At 38.3% G+C, this 13,333-nt stretch overlaps 1 protein-coding gene across 1 annotated transcript in view; it reads left to right on the forward strand.

Moving 5' to 3' along the window:
* The window catches only part of LOC123246083 (ETS translocation variant 3-like protein), a 33,446-nt gene extending 27,859 nt beyond the window's left edge, over window positions 1–5,587 (forward strand). Inside the window, exon 6 of the mRNA XM_044675030.1 lies at window positions 5,423–5,587. Coding sequence (XP_044530965.1) covers window positions 5,423–5,587 — 165 coding nt within the window. The remainder of the gene's footprint in view (window positions 1–5,422) is intronic.
* The last annotated feature ends 7,746 nt before the right edge of the window (window positions 5,588–13,333 follow it).

A 13,333-nucleotide genomic window follows, 5' to 3' on the forward strand; every position in this document is an offset into this window, starting at 1 on the left:
TGGAAATGTCTCGATTCCACGTACCTTCCACGCTGTGCCCTGTTGTGGGGTTCCTCCGTTCGTCTGGACTTGTTTTTATGTCCCCTTGAGGAGTTTTGTGTGTTTCAGTCAGGAGAGGTTAAGAGCTGCTTCTTACTCTGCCGCCATCTTAACCCGGAAGTCCACTAGCTCATCTTTTAAAACTATACAAGACACATTTTTTCCTTTTCTTACATTTCAGTTTATTATTTACTTATTTTTAACATTCTTTTCTTCATAAATTTTGAATTCCAAATTCTCTCCCTCCCTCCTACCCACTGAGAAGGTAAGCAATATGTTAAATACACATGTGAAATCCTATAAACATTTCCATATTAGCTATATTTCAAAAGAAGCAAGAAAAATAAGGTGAGATAATTATATTTCAGTTTGCACTCAGAGTTCATCAGTTCTCTCTCTGGAAGTATATGGTATCTGTGTGTGTGTGAGGGGGGGGTGTGTGGGTGGGTGTGTTGGGTCAGGAGTCTTTTAGAGTTGTCTTGGATCATTGTATTGAACAGAATAACCAAATCTTTCACAGTTGGTCATGATTACAATAGTGTCATTACTACACATAGTAATAAATGGTTATTCTCACTTCACTTTGCATCCATTCATATAGGTTTTATCATGGGGTTTTTTTTTCCTGAAACCACCTCACCTTGTCATTTCTTATAGCCCAATAGTACTCCATCACAATAATATGCCACAATTTGTTCAGTCATTCCCCAATTGATGAGTATCTCCTAGATTTTCAATTCTTAGTCACCCCCAAAAAACTCTACCTTTAATTTTTTTTTTACATCCTTACCTTTCATATTAGAATGCTGTGTATTGGTTCCAAGGCAAAAAAGAGATAAAGGTTAGGCAATGGGGGTTAAGTGACTTATGTCCAGGGTCACACAGCTGGGAAGTGTCTGAAATCAGTTTTGAATCGGTTCTCCATCCACTAAGCCACTTAGATGTAGCTGTCCCCTATAAATACTTTTGTACATTTAGGTCCTTTTCTTTTTTATTTGATTTCTCTGGGATACAAATCTAGTAGTGGTATTGCTGGGTCAATAAGCATGCACATTTTTTTTTATAGCCCTTTGGACATAGTTCCAAATTGTTCTCCAGAATGATTAGTTGATTAACTTATCTATTTTTCTCTCATTTCCTCCATCATTTGTCATTTCTGCTAAGTGTGAAGTGGTACCTTAGAGCTGTTTTAATTTGCATTTCTCTAATCAATTAGTGATTTAGAGCATTTTTTCATGTGATATAGATAGCTTTCATTTCTTCTTCTGAAAACTGCCTGTTTATCTCCTTTGACCACTTATTATTTGGGGAATGGCTCTTATTTTTAGAAATTCTACTCAGTTTTATGCTCAGTATATATTTGAAAAAAAAATGAGGCCTTCATCAGAGAAACTAGCTGTAAATTTTTTTTAATTACTTCATTGTCTATGATACTCTTTAGCATCATGCACTGTCCCTGCTTATGTCTTTTAATTAGGTCTATTTTTGCTTTTGCATTGTCTGAGATCATTATAGCTATCCCTGCCTTTTTTTTTTTTTTTAACCCCATGCCTTTTTTACTTTAACTGAAACGTATTAGATTCTGTTCCAATTCTTTATTTTTACTCTGTGTATTTCTGGTTCTTTTTTTTTTTTTTTTTAACCTTTCTTTCTGTTTTAGTAAAAATTCTAAGACAGAAAGGCAAGAGCTAGGTCAGGGCAAACCTTTAAGGAGTTCAAGTGCCTAGAGGAAAAATTCAAGTTGTCTGTGAGTCCCTGAATTACTGAATGGGAAAGTGCTCTGAGAGAAAGTGCTTGGGGGGAGTGGGGCTGGGAAGAGGGGCAGTAGAGCAGCTCCCAGAGTGCTGGCTCTGCACCCATGCCACATCTTTGCCATCCAAAGGGGAATTAGGCAAATAGGGTTAAATAACTTGCGTAGGGTCACATAGCTAGGAAGTGTTCAAGGCTAGGTTTGAACCCAGGTCTTACCAACTCCAGGCCTTGGTGCTCTATACACTAAGCCACCAAGCTGCCCATAGTTTTTCTGTTTCAAGTATCTCTTGTAAACAATATATTGTTGGATTCTAGTTTCGAATCCATTCTGTTATCTGCTTCTGTTTTGTGGGTGAGCCCAGCCCATTCACATTCACAGTTATAATTACTAACTGTATTTCTCTCTATCCTAACATCCTATTTTCTTGTTTCTTTCTCTCTCTTTCTCTCTCTCTCTCTCCTATCCCTCTTAAAAAAATCTATTTTGCTTCTAAGCACTGACTCCCTTAATCTGCTCTCTCTTTTGTCACACCCTCCCCTTATTCTCTTCCCCTTCTCTTTCCCTATTAGGAAAGTAACATATCTATATATAATTAACTGTGTATATATCTTCTTCCCTCTTTGAACCAATTCCAATGAGAGTGAGGTTCAAGCATTGCCTACTATTCCCCCACTGTAAAAACTCTTCTTTATACACATCTTTTATGTGAGAAAAATTTCCCTATTTTACCTTTCCCTTTCCCTTTCTCCCAGTGCATTCCTTTCTTACCCCCTTCATTTTTTTTGAAGATCATTCCAACATGATCAACTCTATCTATATACATTCTTTTTATCTGCCCTAATAATGACAAAGTTTTTAGAAGTCATAAGCATTCCCATATAGGAATATAAACAGTTTAATTTTATTGAGTCCTTTATAATTACTCTTTCAAATTTACCTTTCTGTGGTTCTCTTGAGTCTTCTGTTTGAATGTCACATTTTCTACTTAGCTCTGGTCTTTTCATCAGAAATGCTTGAATGCCTTCTATTTTATTAAATATCCATTTTTCCCCCATGAAGGATTCCACTGAGTTGTCCTAAGTAGGTTATTCTTGGTGGTAATCCTAGCTCCTTTGCCTTCTGGAATATCATATTCTAAGCCCTCTGATTCTTTTAATCTGGAAGCCACTAAATCTTATATGATCTTGAATGTCTCCACAATATTTGAATTTTTTTCTTTCTGGTGGCTTAAAGCATTTTTTCCCTTGACCAAGAGCTCTGGAATTTGGCTATATAATATGGGAGTTTGCATTTTTGGATCTCTTTCAAGAGAAAATTGGTAGATTCTTTCAATATTTATTTAACTCCCTAGATCTAAGCTATCAGGATAGTTTTCCATGTAATTTCTTAAAATATGATCTCTAGGCTCTTTTTTTGTTTTATCAACACTTTCAGGAAGTCTAAGAAGTCTTAAATTTTGTTTCCTCAGTCTCTTTTCCAGGGAAGATGTTTTCTAATGAGATATTTCACATTTTTTTCCTATTTTTTCATTCTTGTGACTGTTTTATTGATTCTTGATGTCTCATGGAGTCATTAGCATCCCCTTGCCCAATTCTAATTTTTAAGAAATCATTTTCTTTAGTGAGATTTTGCCCCCTTTTGGCCAAATCTACTTTTTAAGAAATGCTTTAATTCAGTGCATTTTTTAACCTCCATTTCCATTTGATCATTTCTGTTTTTTAAGGTATTATTTTCTTCAGTATTTTTTTTGATGCCTCCTTTACCAAGCTGTTAATTCTCTTTTCATAATGTTCTGGCATCACTCCAATTTCTTTCTTTTTTTAAAATAAGAAACAGGATGCTTTGACCTGCATTCCAACTCCAACAGTTCTTTCTCTGGAGGCGGGTAGCATTCTTTGTCATAAGTTCTTCAGAATTGTCTTGGACATTGTATTGCTAAGAGTAGCTGTCTCTTACAATTCATCATATAATATTGCTGTTGATATGGACAGTATTCTCCTGATTCTATTTCTTTCATGCTGCATCAGTTCATGTAGGTCTTTCCAACTTTTTCTGAAATCATTCCGCTTTTCATTTCTTATTGCACAATTATATTCCATCACCATCATATACCATAATTTGTTCAGCCCTTCCTTAATTGATGGACATCCCTTCAATTTCCAATTCTTTACCTCCTCAAAAAGAGCTGCTATAAATTTTTTTAGGTCCTTTCCCCTTTTTTTTAAATCTCCTTGGGATACAGACCTAGTAGTGGTATTACAGGATCAAAGGGTATGCATAGTTTTATAGCCCTCTGAGAATAGTTCCAAATTGCCTTCTAGAAGGATTGAAACCAGTTCCCAATTCCACCAATAGTGCATTAGTATCCCAATTTTGCTATATCTCCTCTAACATTTGTCATTTTAATTTACTGTCATATTGGCCAATCTAATAGGTGGTGCCTCAGAGTTGTTTTAATTTGCATTTCTCTATTGTAGAGTGAATAAGAATATTTTTTCATCATTATTGATAGCTTTGATTTTATCTGAAAACTGCTTGTTCACATTCTTTGCCATTTGTCAATTGGTGAATTACTTGTGCTCTTATAAATTTGACCCAGTTCTCCATATATTTGAGAAATGAGGACTTTATCAGAGAAATCTGCTATAAAAAATTTTCCCCAATTTGTTGCTTCCCTTCTAATCTTGGTTACATTGGTTTTGTTTGTACAAAACCTTTTAAATTTAATACAATCAAAATTGTTCACTTTACATCTTGTAATGTTCTCTATCTCTTATTAGGTTATAAATTCTTTCCTTCTCCAGAGATCTGACAGATAAACTATTCTATTCTCCCATAATCTGCTTATGATATCACCCTTTATGTCTCAATCATATACCCATTTTTATCTTACTTTGAGATACTGGTCGATACCTAGTTTTCACTATACTGTTTTCCAGTTTTCCCAACAGTTTTTGTCAAAGAGTGAATTCTTATCCCAAAAGCTGGGGTCTTTGGATTTATCTAACTTCTTTTCCCAATTTTTCTTCTATCACTCATTTCTTTCCTTAACTCTTCTAGGAATTCTTGTTGGGATTGGGTCCAATTAGCATTATTCTTTGATGGTTTTTTTAATAGCAGTTTTCACATAGTTATTTTCTTCTGAATTTATGTCTTCATCTGTAGATGAAGGTCAAGGAGGTCAAATTACATTTGTTGTTTGCTTGTTTTTCTAGCTAATCTTTTTACTTTGACCTTTATGTTAAAATTGGACTCTTTTCATCTGAGGGTAGGGAGGCTTTGTCCCAGGCTTCTGGCTTTTTTGTGCTATTGTTTTCAGAACCAGTTCTGAGGGTCTGCAAGTTTGGGGAGTTTCCAAGATGGTGTGATCCTAGGAAAGGTGTGGTCACTGCTCTCCTGCTCTCAGCTCTAATCTTTATCCAGGAAGTGCCCTTAGTCCTCTAAAGTCACAGGCACTGGTGTCCCCCTTTGCTTTGTTACCAGGGCTTTTGCTCCCTTGTGACTGACCACCAGAGCTCTACTCCATCCTGGAACTGTGACCCAGAACTTTATATGAGCAATAGGGTTGCCACTCAGCATTAATCGAACCTAATGCCAGCAAATATTATTCTGTAATCTCTTTCTGATCAGTTGTCTAAACCCCTTACCGGCTTTGGGCTGAGAGTTCCTGAAGTTGCTGTTGCCACCAACAGGTGTATGGACCCTGGGCAGGTCTTTACCCTGATGCCACAGACTTCTCCTGCTGACCCCTTGAATTTTCTTAGGCCAGAAAAATATCTCACCCTGACCTTGTAGTGGCTTTGCCACTTCAAAATCTGATTTGACGCATTATTTTAAAGCTGTTTGGAGGAAAATATTGGGAGAGTTCAGCTGAGTGGCTACCTCTAATCAGTTATCTTGGCTTTTACTTCAACACCAATATTCTCCCAAAGAATGGAAATTCAATTCCCAGAAGAATAAAAATTACAAGTAACTGAAAGGGCAATAGAGAGACACACATGGTAGGTGTAAGTAGACTTCAGTCTACCATATACCATCTACTGCAGTGGTTCCCAAACTTTTTTGGCCTACCGCCCCCTTTCCAGAAAAAATATTACTTAGCCCTCTGGAGATTAATTTTTTTTAATTTTAATAGCAATTTATAGGAAAGATAAAGCATCTGTGGCCATCACTGCCTCCCTGGATCATTGCAGCACCCACCAGGGGGTGGTGGCACCCACTTTGGGAATCACTGGTCTACTCTCTACCATCTACCACCAACAATAACTTGTGCAAGAGAAGCAGCATAAAAGACAACTCAGGATGACTAGATAAAGAAGTAAGCCAATTACATTAGCAGAGTAAGTAGTAATATAAAAGTAGATGATAGAGCTTTTATTAAGTGCTTACTTATGTGCTGGACACTTTGGTACACATTGAGGATTCAAATAGAAAGAAAGCAAGCAATTATGGATAGCCTATGTATTATGTTGGTATTTTTTTTTAAACCCTTACCTTCTACCTTAGAATCAATACAGTGTATTGGTTTCAAGGCAGAAGAGTGGTAAGAGCTAGGCAACAGGGGTTAAGTGACTTGCCCAGAGTCACACAGATTGGAAGTATCTGAAGCTAGATTTGAAGCTGGGACCTCCTATCTCTAGTCCTGGCTCTCAATCCACTGAGCTACCCAGCTGACCCCCTTTATATCAGTTTTAAGAAAAAAAATTTTAGGTAATCATATTGATTTATCTAAATTGCATAATATACATTTTTGGTTTATAATCACTCAAATAATTTCTCCCTCCCAACAGTTTTTTTAATTAAATTTTATTTTCAAATAAAGATCTAACTTCTTATCTTTCCTCCTCTACTCCCTACCATTGAGAAAGCAAGAAAAATAAAACCTCTGTAAACAAATATGTATAGTCAAGCAAAACAGATTCCCAAGTTGGCCATGTCCAGAAAAATATGTCTCAATTCTCAATCTAAATCCTTTAACTAGAGGTGTGTAATATGTCTCATGAGTTCTCTTGAATTGTGGTTGAACAGAATTCCCAAGTTTTACAAGTTGTTTTTCTTTTCAGCTTGGTGGCTCAGTGGCTAGAGAGACAGGCTTGTAAACAAGAGGTCTTGGGTTCAAAACTGACCTCAGACACTTCCTAGCTGTGTGACCCTGGACAATACTTATTGATATTTAGTATCAATTCTAAGACAGAAGGGAAGGGTTTTTTAAAGAAGCAAAACCAAAAAATATTATTATCATTTTATTATATAAATTGTTCTCCAGGAATTTTTTTAAACCAGAGGAAGAAATTCAGTGCACTGGCTGGGTTCTTTTAAAAAAAATGTTGAAACCCTTGCTAAGACATAAGATATAAGATCTTCGAATCAATACTGTATATTGGTTCCATAGGGGTTAAAATTAATATGGTTTGGGGGACAGCTGGGTAGCTCAGTGGATTGAGAGCCAGGCCTAGAGACGGGAGGTCCTAGGTTCAAATCTGGCCTCAGATACTTCCCAGCTGTCTGACCCTGGGCAAGTCACTTGACCCCCATTGCCTTCCGTTACCATTCTTCTGCCTTGGAACCAAGACACAGAAGTTAAGGGTTTAAAAAAATATCCCCCCCCCAAATTAATATGGTTTGACTAAATATAAGAGAATGTGGTCACCGTTATCATAACTCAAGTCAAAATGACTTTTTATTTAGCAGCTTTATTGACAAAATAGAAGGAAAAAGTAAAGTAGAGAAATGTGAAAGAGGGTAGAGTAAACAGTCTAGCTAATCACCCTAAATGTTTCTCTGGTGCCTGGCTCAACACCAGCAGGGCTCATTAACTCTCCACCGGTGGTGAATGAGCACACAGCCTCCTCCTGAAACCAATCTCTCCAGAAGCCAGGGAAGGAGTCAGCTTTTCACTCACCCACAGTAGTTCAAAGGGGAAGATCCAAGAGCAGTCTAACCAAGTGCTAGAGTCCCAGGTCCACACTGAAGAAGGTCCTCCATCAGCCTCCAGAGCCTCAAAAAAACCCTCAAAAACCTTGTGACAGGAAGTTTCAGCCACTTTTAAAGACCCTTCTTTATGTCACTTCCTGTTCCTTCCTCCACTTTAGGGAACCAATTTTTACATTTGCTTAGGACTGCCTAGGGGGCAGTCAGTTGCTTTTAGAGATGCAAATCCCTTTAGTAAGTAGTTTGTGGACTTTCCCTATTTTTGGGTTAAGTATGGGTGTATTTACTATTGTTGATTAAATTTAAAAGTAGGCTGGGGGAGAGTTAATCCCATCTTCACAGTTCCAAGGCAGAAGAGCAATAAGGGATAGGCAATGCTGTAAGTTAAGTGACTTGACCAGGGTCACACAGCTAGGAAGTGTCTGAGGCCACATTTGAACCCAGGACCTCTGATCTCTAGACCTGGCTCTCAGTCCACTGAACAATAACTGCTCAGAAGGATAAATTCTTCATAGAGAATTTATGGAAATACATGGATAAGAATTTAGGATTTGAAGGCATGGATGAGCTAGCATTTGTACCAATGGAGATAAACTCAAGTCAGAAATCTGGTATAGTTCCTCATCCATCAGAAAATCAAACCATTTTGGAATTTGTAAGCTTTGGCTTTGGCAAGCATCTAGCAATCCATACTGGGCAAAGAATCCTCAAAGACTTCTGAGGAGAACCATGACACCTTTCAAGCCACCCCATTCTACTTTGGGATAACTTAAATTGTTAGGAAGCTTCTCCTTACATTAAACGTAAATGTATTTGAAGTTCTGTCATGGGAGGTGAAATAGAACATATGACAGCCTTTCCAATACTTGAAGACATTTATCATGTCATCCATGAGTTTTCTTTTCCAGATTAAATATCCCCAGTTTCTTCACATGATACTCATATGTTTAGTATGAGTATTAGTTCAAACAGTACTCATAGTGTTCAGGGAAGACTAATATTTACTTCTGCACAGTGTACTAGCCTAGCAAGATCTTTTTGGATCCTGATGTTGTCATCTAGTTCATTGATTCTCCCTCCTAACTTTGTGTCACCTGCAAATTTGATGAACATGACATCAGTGAAAAAAAGTTTAAAAGCACAAGAACAAGCATCGATCATCCCTAGTTTCTGGAGACCTGCCAAGCTGAAATGGAATCATTACTATCAGCTATTTTACTAATTCTGAATCTACCTAATTGAATTATTGTTTAGGCTACACCTCTCCATTTTATCCACAAGAAAGGCTGTATCAAAAGCTTTGCTAAGGGCAAAGCTATGTGGCTCAGTAGATTTAGAGGCAGAAGGTCTTGGGTTCTTGGACTCTAGGCAAGTCACCTGACCCCAATGGCCTAGTCCTTATTGCTTTTCTGCCTTGGAACCAAAAGGTAAAATTAAAAAAAAAAAAATTTTTAAGCTTTGCTAAAATCTAGGTTAACTGTATCTATCACATTCCCATATCAAACAAATAAAGATTAGTTGGCCATAACCTATTTTTGATCAAGCTGTGCTGCCTTAAGCTATAAGAATGGTCACGAATCTAATGTAAAAAGACCTTTGGTTGTCCAGAGAAGGATCTGGACACTTCTTTATTCTCTCTCCTTATAGTCTCACCTTTATCCCCTTTCCCAGTGGATCTTGGGATGGTTTCTTAGTGGGGAGGGAGAGGAGTGGAAATCACCTAACTTCCCAAAATATTAGCCTCCAATCTAAAACTGGTTCTCTTTCACACATTTTTCCTTGCAAACCTTCTTGTCACCTTCCCTGCTATTCAGATGTCTGAGCTGCTGGAGTGTGATGGAAGAATGATGGTCTCTAAGGTAACCAGGGACAGAGCTATTTGAGATTTGGGAGACTGAAGTCAGCACCTTGGAGGTGACCCTAAAGTGGAGGCAAACTTCACTTCCTTTTTCCCTTCTCTTCCCCCTCTTCCTCTCTCTCTTCCTTTTCCTTTTCTCTTCCTTAGACAAAAACAAAAAAAAGGAGATGATTCCTACTCTTCAGGAGCTTACATTCTAATCATTCTAATAGGGAAAGACAAAAGACAAAGAGGAGCTAGAAAGGTGATGGAGAAGGGTAAGAGAGAAGGGAGTGGGCAATGTCAGTTAGAAGTAGACTGAGGGCAACTTCCTTTTCCTGGGGGGTGGGGAGGTAGGGGGCATTGGTGTCTTCTTCTCTCACCTAGGCTGGAAGTGCCCAGTTCCACTGTTAATCAGCATGGAAGCTTTCACCTAGTCTATTTTTCTGACCTGGGCTGCTGTCCCCCTTGTAATCAGCCTAGTGGCCCCTCATTCCTGGGAGTAGCGGGTTCCCCGTATTGGTGCTAGACTTTAACATGGACATCTAATCAGCTTTTAACCTTTCTACTCCTCAGAAAAGCAGTCTACCATTCTTAGCTTCCACATGATTATAGGCATGTGCCACAACACCTACTTGGCTCAGACCTAGCTTTCTAACTTCATCTCGATGAAAAACTTTGGTCCCTAGAAAGGATGAGGAGGGTCAATGGCAGGAGAAAGAAGTAGAGAGAAAGGAGGCCTAAGATCACTAGGATGGTTTGCTGCTGAGTCACACACTATGACTCAGAATAAATGATTCTGCACAAGAACTGAACCTAAATAGAGCCCTAACCCTTATCTTAGAACCAAAAATCTTGGGTTCAAGCATTGGTTCCAACAACTGTGTAACTCTGGGCAAGTTACTTCCTTTCTCTGAAACCTCAACTTCCTTATCTGGAAAATGGACTGAGTCCTGAGTATACAAATATATACAAATATAAAGAAACAATCCTCACTCACAGGCGATCTCAAAGGATCACATTCCAACAGAAAAACAATCAGTTTGTATTGTATATCTACTCCTATTGCCTCCAGGGGCAAATACAAAATGTTCTGTTGGGCATCTGCAACTCTTTATAATCTAGCCCCCTCCTAACTCTCCAGACTTTTTACATTTTACTCCCCAACACATACTCTTGGCTCTAGTGATGCTGGCTTCTTGGGTGTTCCAAAAACAAGACACTCCATTTCTTGGCTCAGGGCATTCTCTCTGGCTGTTTGTTCCCCCTGCCTGGAACACTTTTCCCTCCTCTGCTTTAACTACTGACTGACATCACTCTTTGGTTTTCTTTAAGTTCTAAATCTTACTAAAATCTTACCTTCTACAAGAAACTTTTCCCCAGCCTCTTTAAAAAAAAAATTTTTTTTAAACCCTTATCTTCCACCTTAGAATCAATACTGTATATTGGCTCCAAGGCAGAAGAGTGGTAAGGGTAGGCAATGGGAGTGAAGTGACTTGCCCAGGGTCACACAGCTATCCCCAGCCTCTTTGAATTCCAGTACCTTCTTTCTGTTAATTATTTCCTAACTAACCTGTATATAGTTTGCTTTGTATATATTTACTTGTGTGTTGTCTCCCCCATCAGAATGTAAGTTCTTCAAGAGGACAGAGATTGACTTTGCTCTTTTTTGTGCTTACATGCCTGGCACCTAGCTGGAGCTAAATATTCACACACATACACACAAATTAATACAAGGGAGTTAGAGAACGAAGGACATTAAGCAGTTGAAATCAGGAAAGGCTTCATGTAAAAGTAATGCTTCAGTTGCATTTTGAAGAAAGAAAGAAATTCCATGAGAAAGGAATGCATTTTAGGATGAAGCATAGTCATTACAAAGGGAGAGAGGCAGGAAATGGGAGATGAGTAGTTTGGCTGGATTGTTGGGGTTGGGAGGAGGACCAGAGAAGAACAATGTAGATAATAAGGCTAGAAGGATAGGTTAGGGTCAGGTTGTGATGGGTTTTAGAAGCTAAATGCAGCTAGGTGGCTCAGTGGATAGAGAGCCAGGCCTAGAGACAGGATGTCATCCTAAATTCAAATGTAAGCTCAGATACTTCCTAGCTGTGTGACCCTGGGCAAGTCACTTAATCCCCATTTTCTAGTCCTTTACCTCTTTCTGCCTTGGAACCAATATACAGAAGGTAAGAGTTTAAAAAAAAAAACTAAATGTAGGATTTTATATTTTATCCTAAAGGAAATAAGGAATCATTAGAATTGATTGTGGGTAGTTGATTGAGCAGGAGAGCATGGCAGTCTGAACTGCATTTAAGGAAAATTCCTTTTCACTTTGCCAAGAGATGAAGTCTATACAGAGAAATTTGAGGCACAGAAACCAAGTAGGAGGCATTGGACAGCTAGGGGGTGCAATAGAGAGAGCCTCTCTAGCCCTAACGTCAGGAGTACCTGAGTTCAAATTCAGGCTCAGAAACTTATTACCTGTGTGACCCTGGGCAAGTCACTGAACCCTGTTGGCCTCAGTTTCCTCATCTGCAAAATGAGCTTGAGAAGGAAATGGCAAACCACTCCAATATCTTTGCCAAAAAACCCCAAATAGGGTCATAAAGAGTTAAGACTGAACAACAGGAGACTGTTGGAATAGTTTAAGTGACAGACTATGAGTAGAGAGGAGTCAGATGGGAGAGATGTGGAAGTAGAAACAGCAAGATTTGGCAATTATTTGGTTATACAAACTGAGTGAGGGTGAGGAAGAGAAGAGGATAAGGAGAAGGCTGAGATATTTCCCTGAGGAAATATCTTTAATTTATTCCTTACCTGCCTCTCAGAAATGATTCTTTAGGAAACCCAAGTTGCTGATGAAATAGAGAAATAGTCCAACTGATACCTGGACAGAAATCTCTTCTACAATATCCATCCCAAGTAGTTATTCAGCCTCCACTTTAAGGCCTTTGGGGAGTTCCTAACTTTCTAGGCAGCCCATTCTCCTTCTGGACAGTTGTAACTGTCCTTTTTCCTTAGACAAAAACAAGAAAGGGAGATGATTCCTACTCTCCAGGAGCTTACATTCTAATCATTCTAATAGGGAGAGACAAAAGACAAAGAAGAGCTGGAAAGTTGATGGAGAAGGGTAGGAGAGAAGAGAGTGGGCAATGTCAGTCAGAAGTAGAGACTGAGAGAGCAACATGCATTGGCCTTCTTGTGATATGGAGGTTACAATTACCCATTTGTGAAGATCAAATGAGATAATATTTGCAGAATGCTTCGCAAATCTTAAAGAGGCATATAAATGCTAGCCATTTTTTTTGTGTGTGTTTTGCAGTATTGCAAGAAATAAAGATCATAGATTATCATTTTAGAGCTAGGATAGAGCCCTACGAGAAGAATTCTTAATCTAGGGTCCACAGATCCCCATGGGGCCCACAGAGTGCCTGAATGTTGATAGCAAAATTATTTTGATAATTGCATCTCAATATAGTTGGTTTATTTTGTAATCCTTTGCATTTTTGTTTTATGTATTTAAAAAAATATATTCTGAGAAGGGGTTCATAGACTCCAATAGACTACCCAAGGGGCATATGACCCAAAAAATAAGGAACCTTTTTTGTTCAATGTTGAAAATGTTTAATGAAGCAAATGTCAAACACATCAGCTTCTAGAAAAAAAATGAAAGGGGGGAAAACTTTTCCTTATATTAGTCCTAAATCTGTCTCTCTTTTACCCATTTTAAGGTTATCATATCCTCCCACCCCTCATAAGTCTTCCTCTTCCTCTTC

This window comes from Gracilinanus agilis, chromosome 4 (assembly GCF_016433145.1).
Source record: "Gracilinanus agilis isolate LMUSP501 chromosome 4, AgileGrace, whole genome shotgun sequence".
Classification (NCBI taxonomy): Eukaryota; Metazoa; Chordata; class Mammalia; order Didelphimorphia; family Didelphidae; genus Gracilinanus; species Gracilinanus agilis.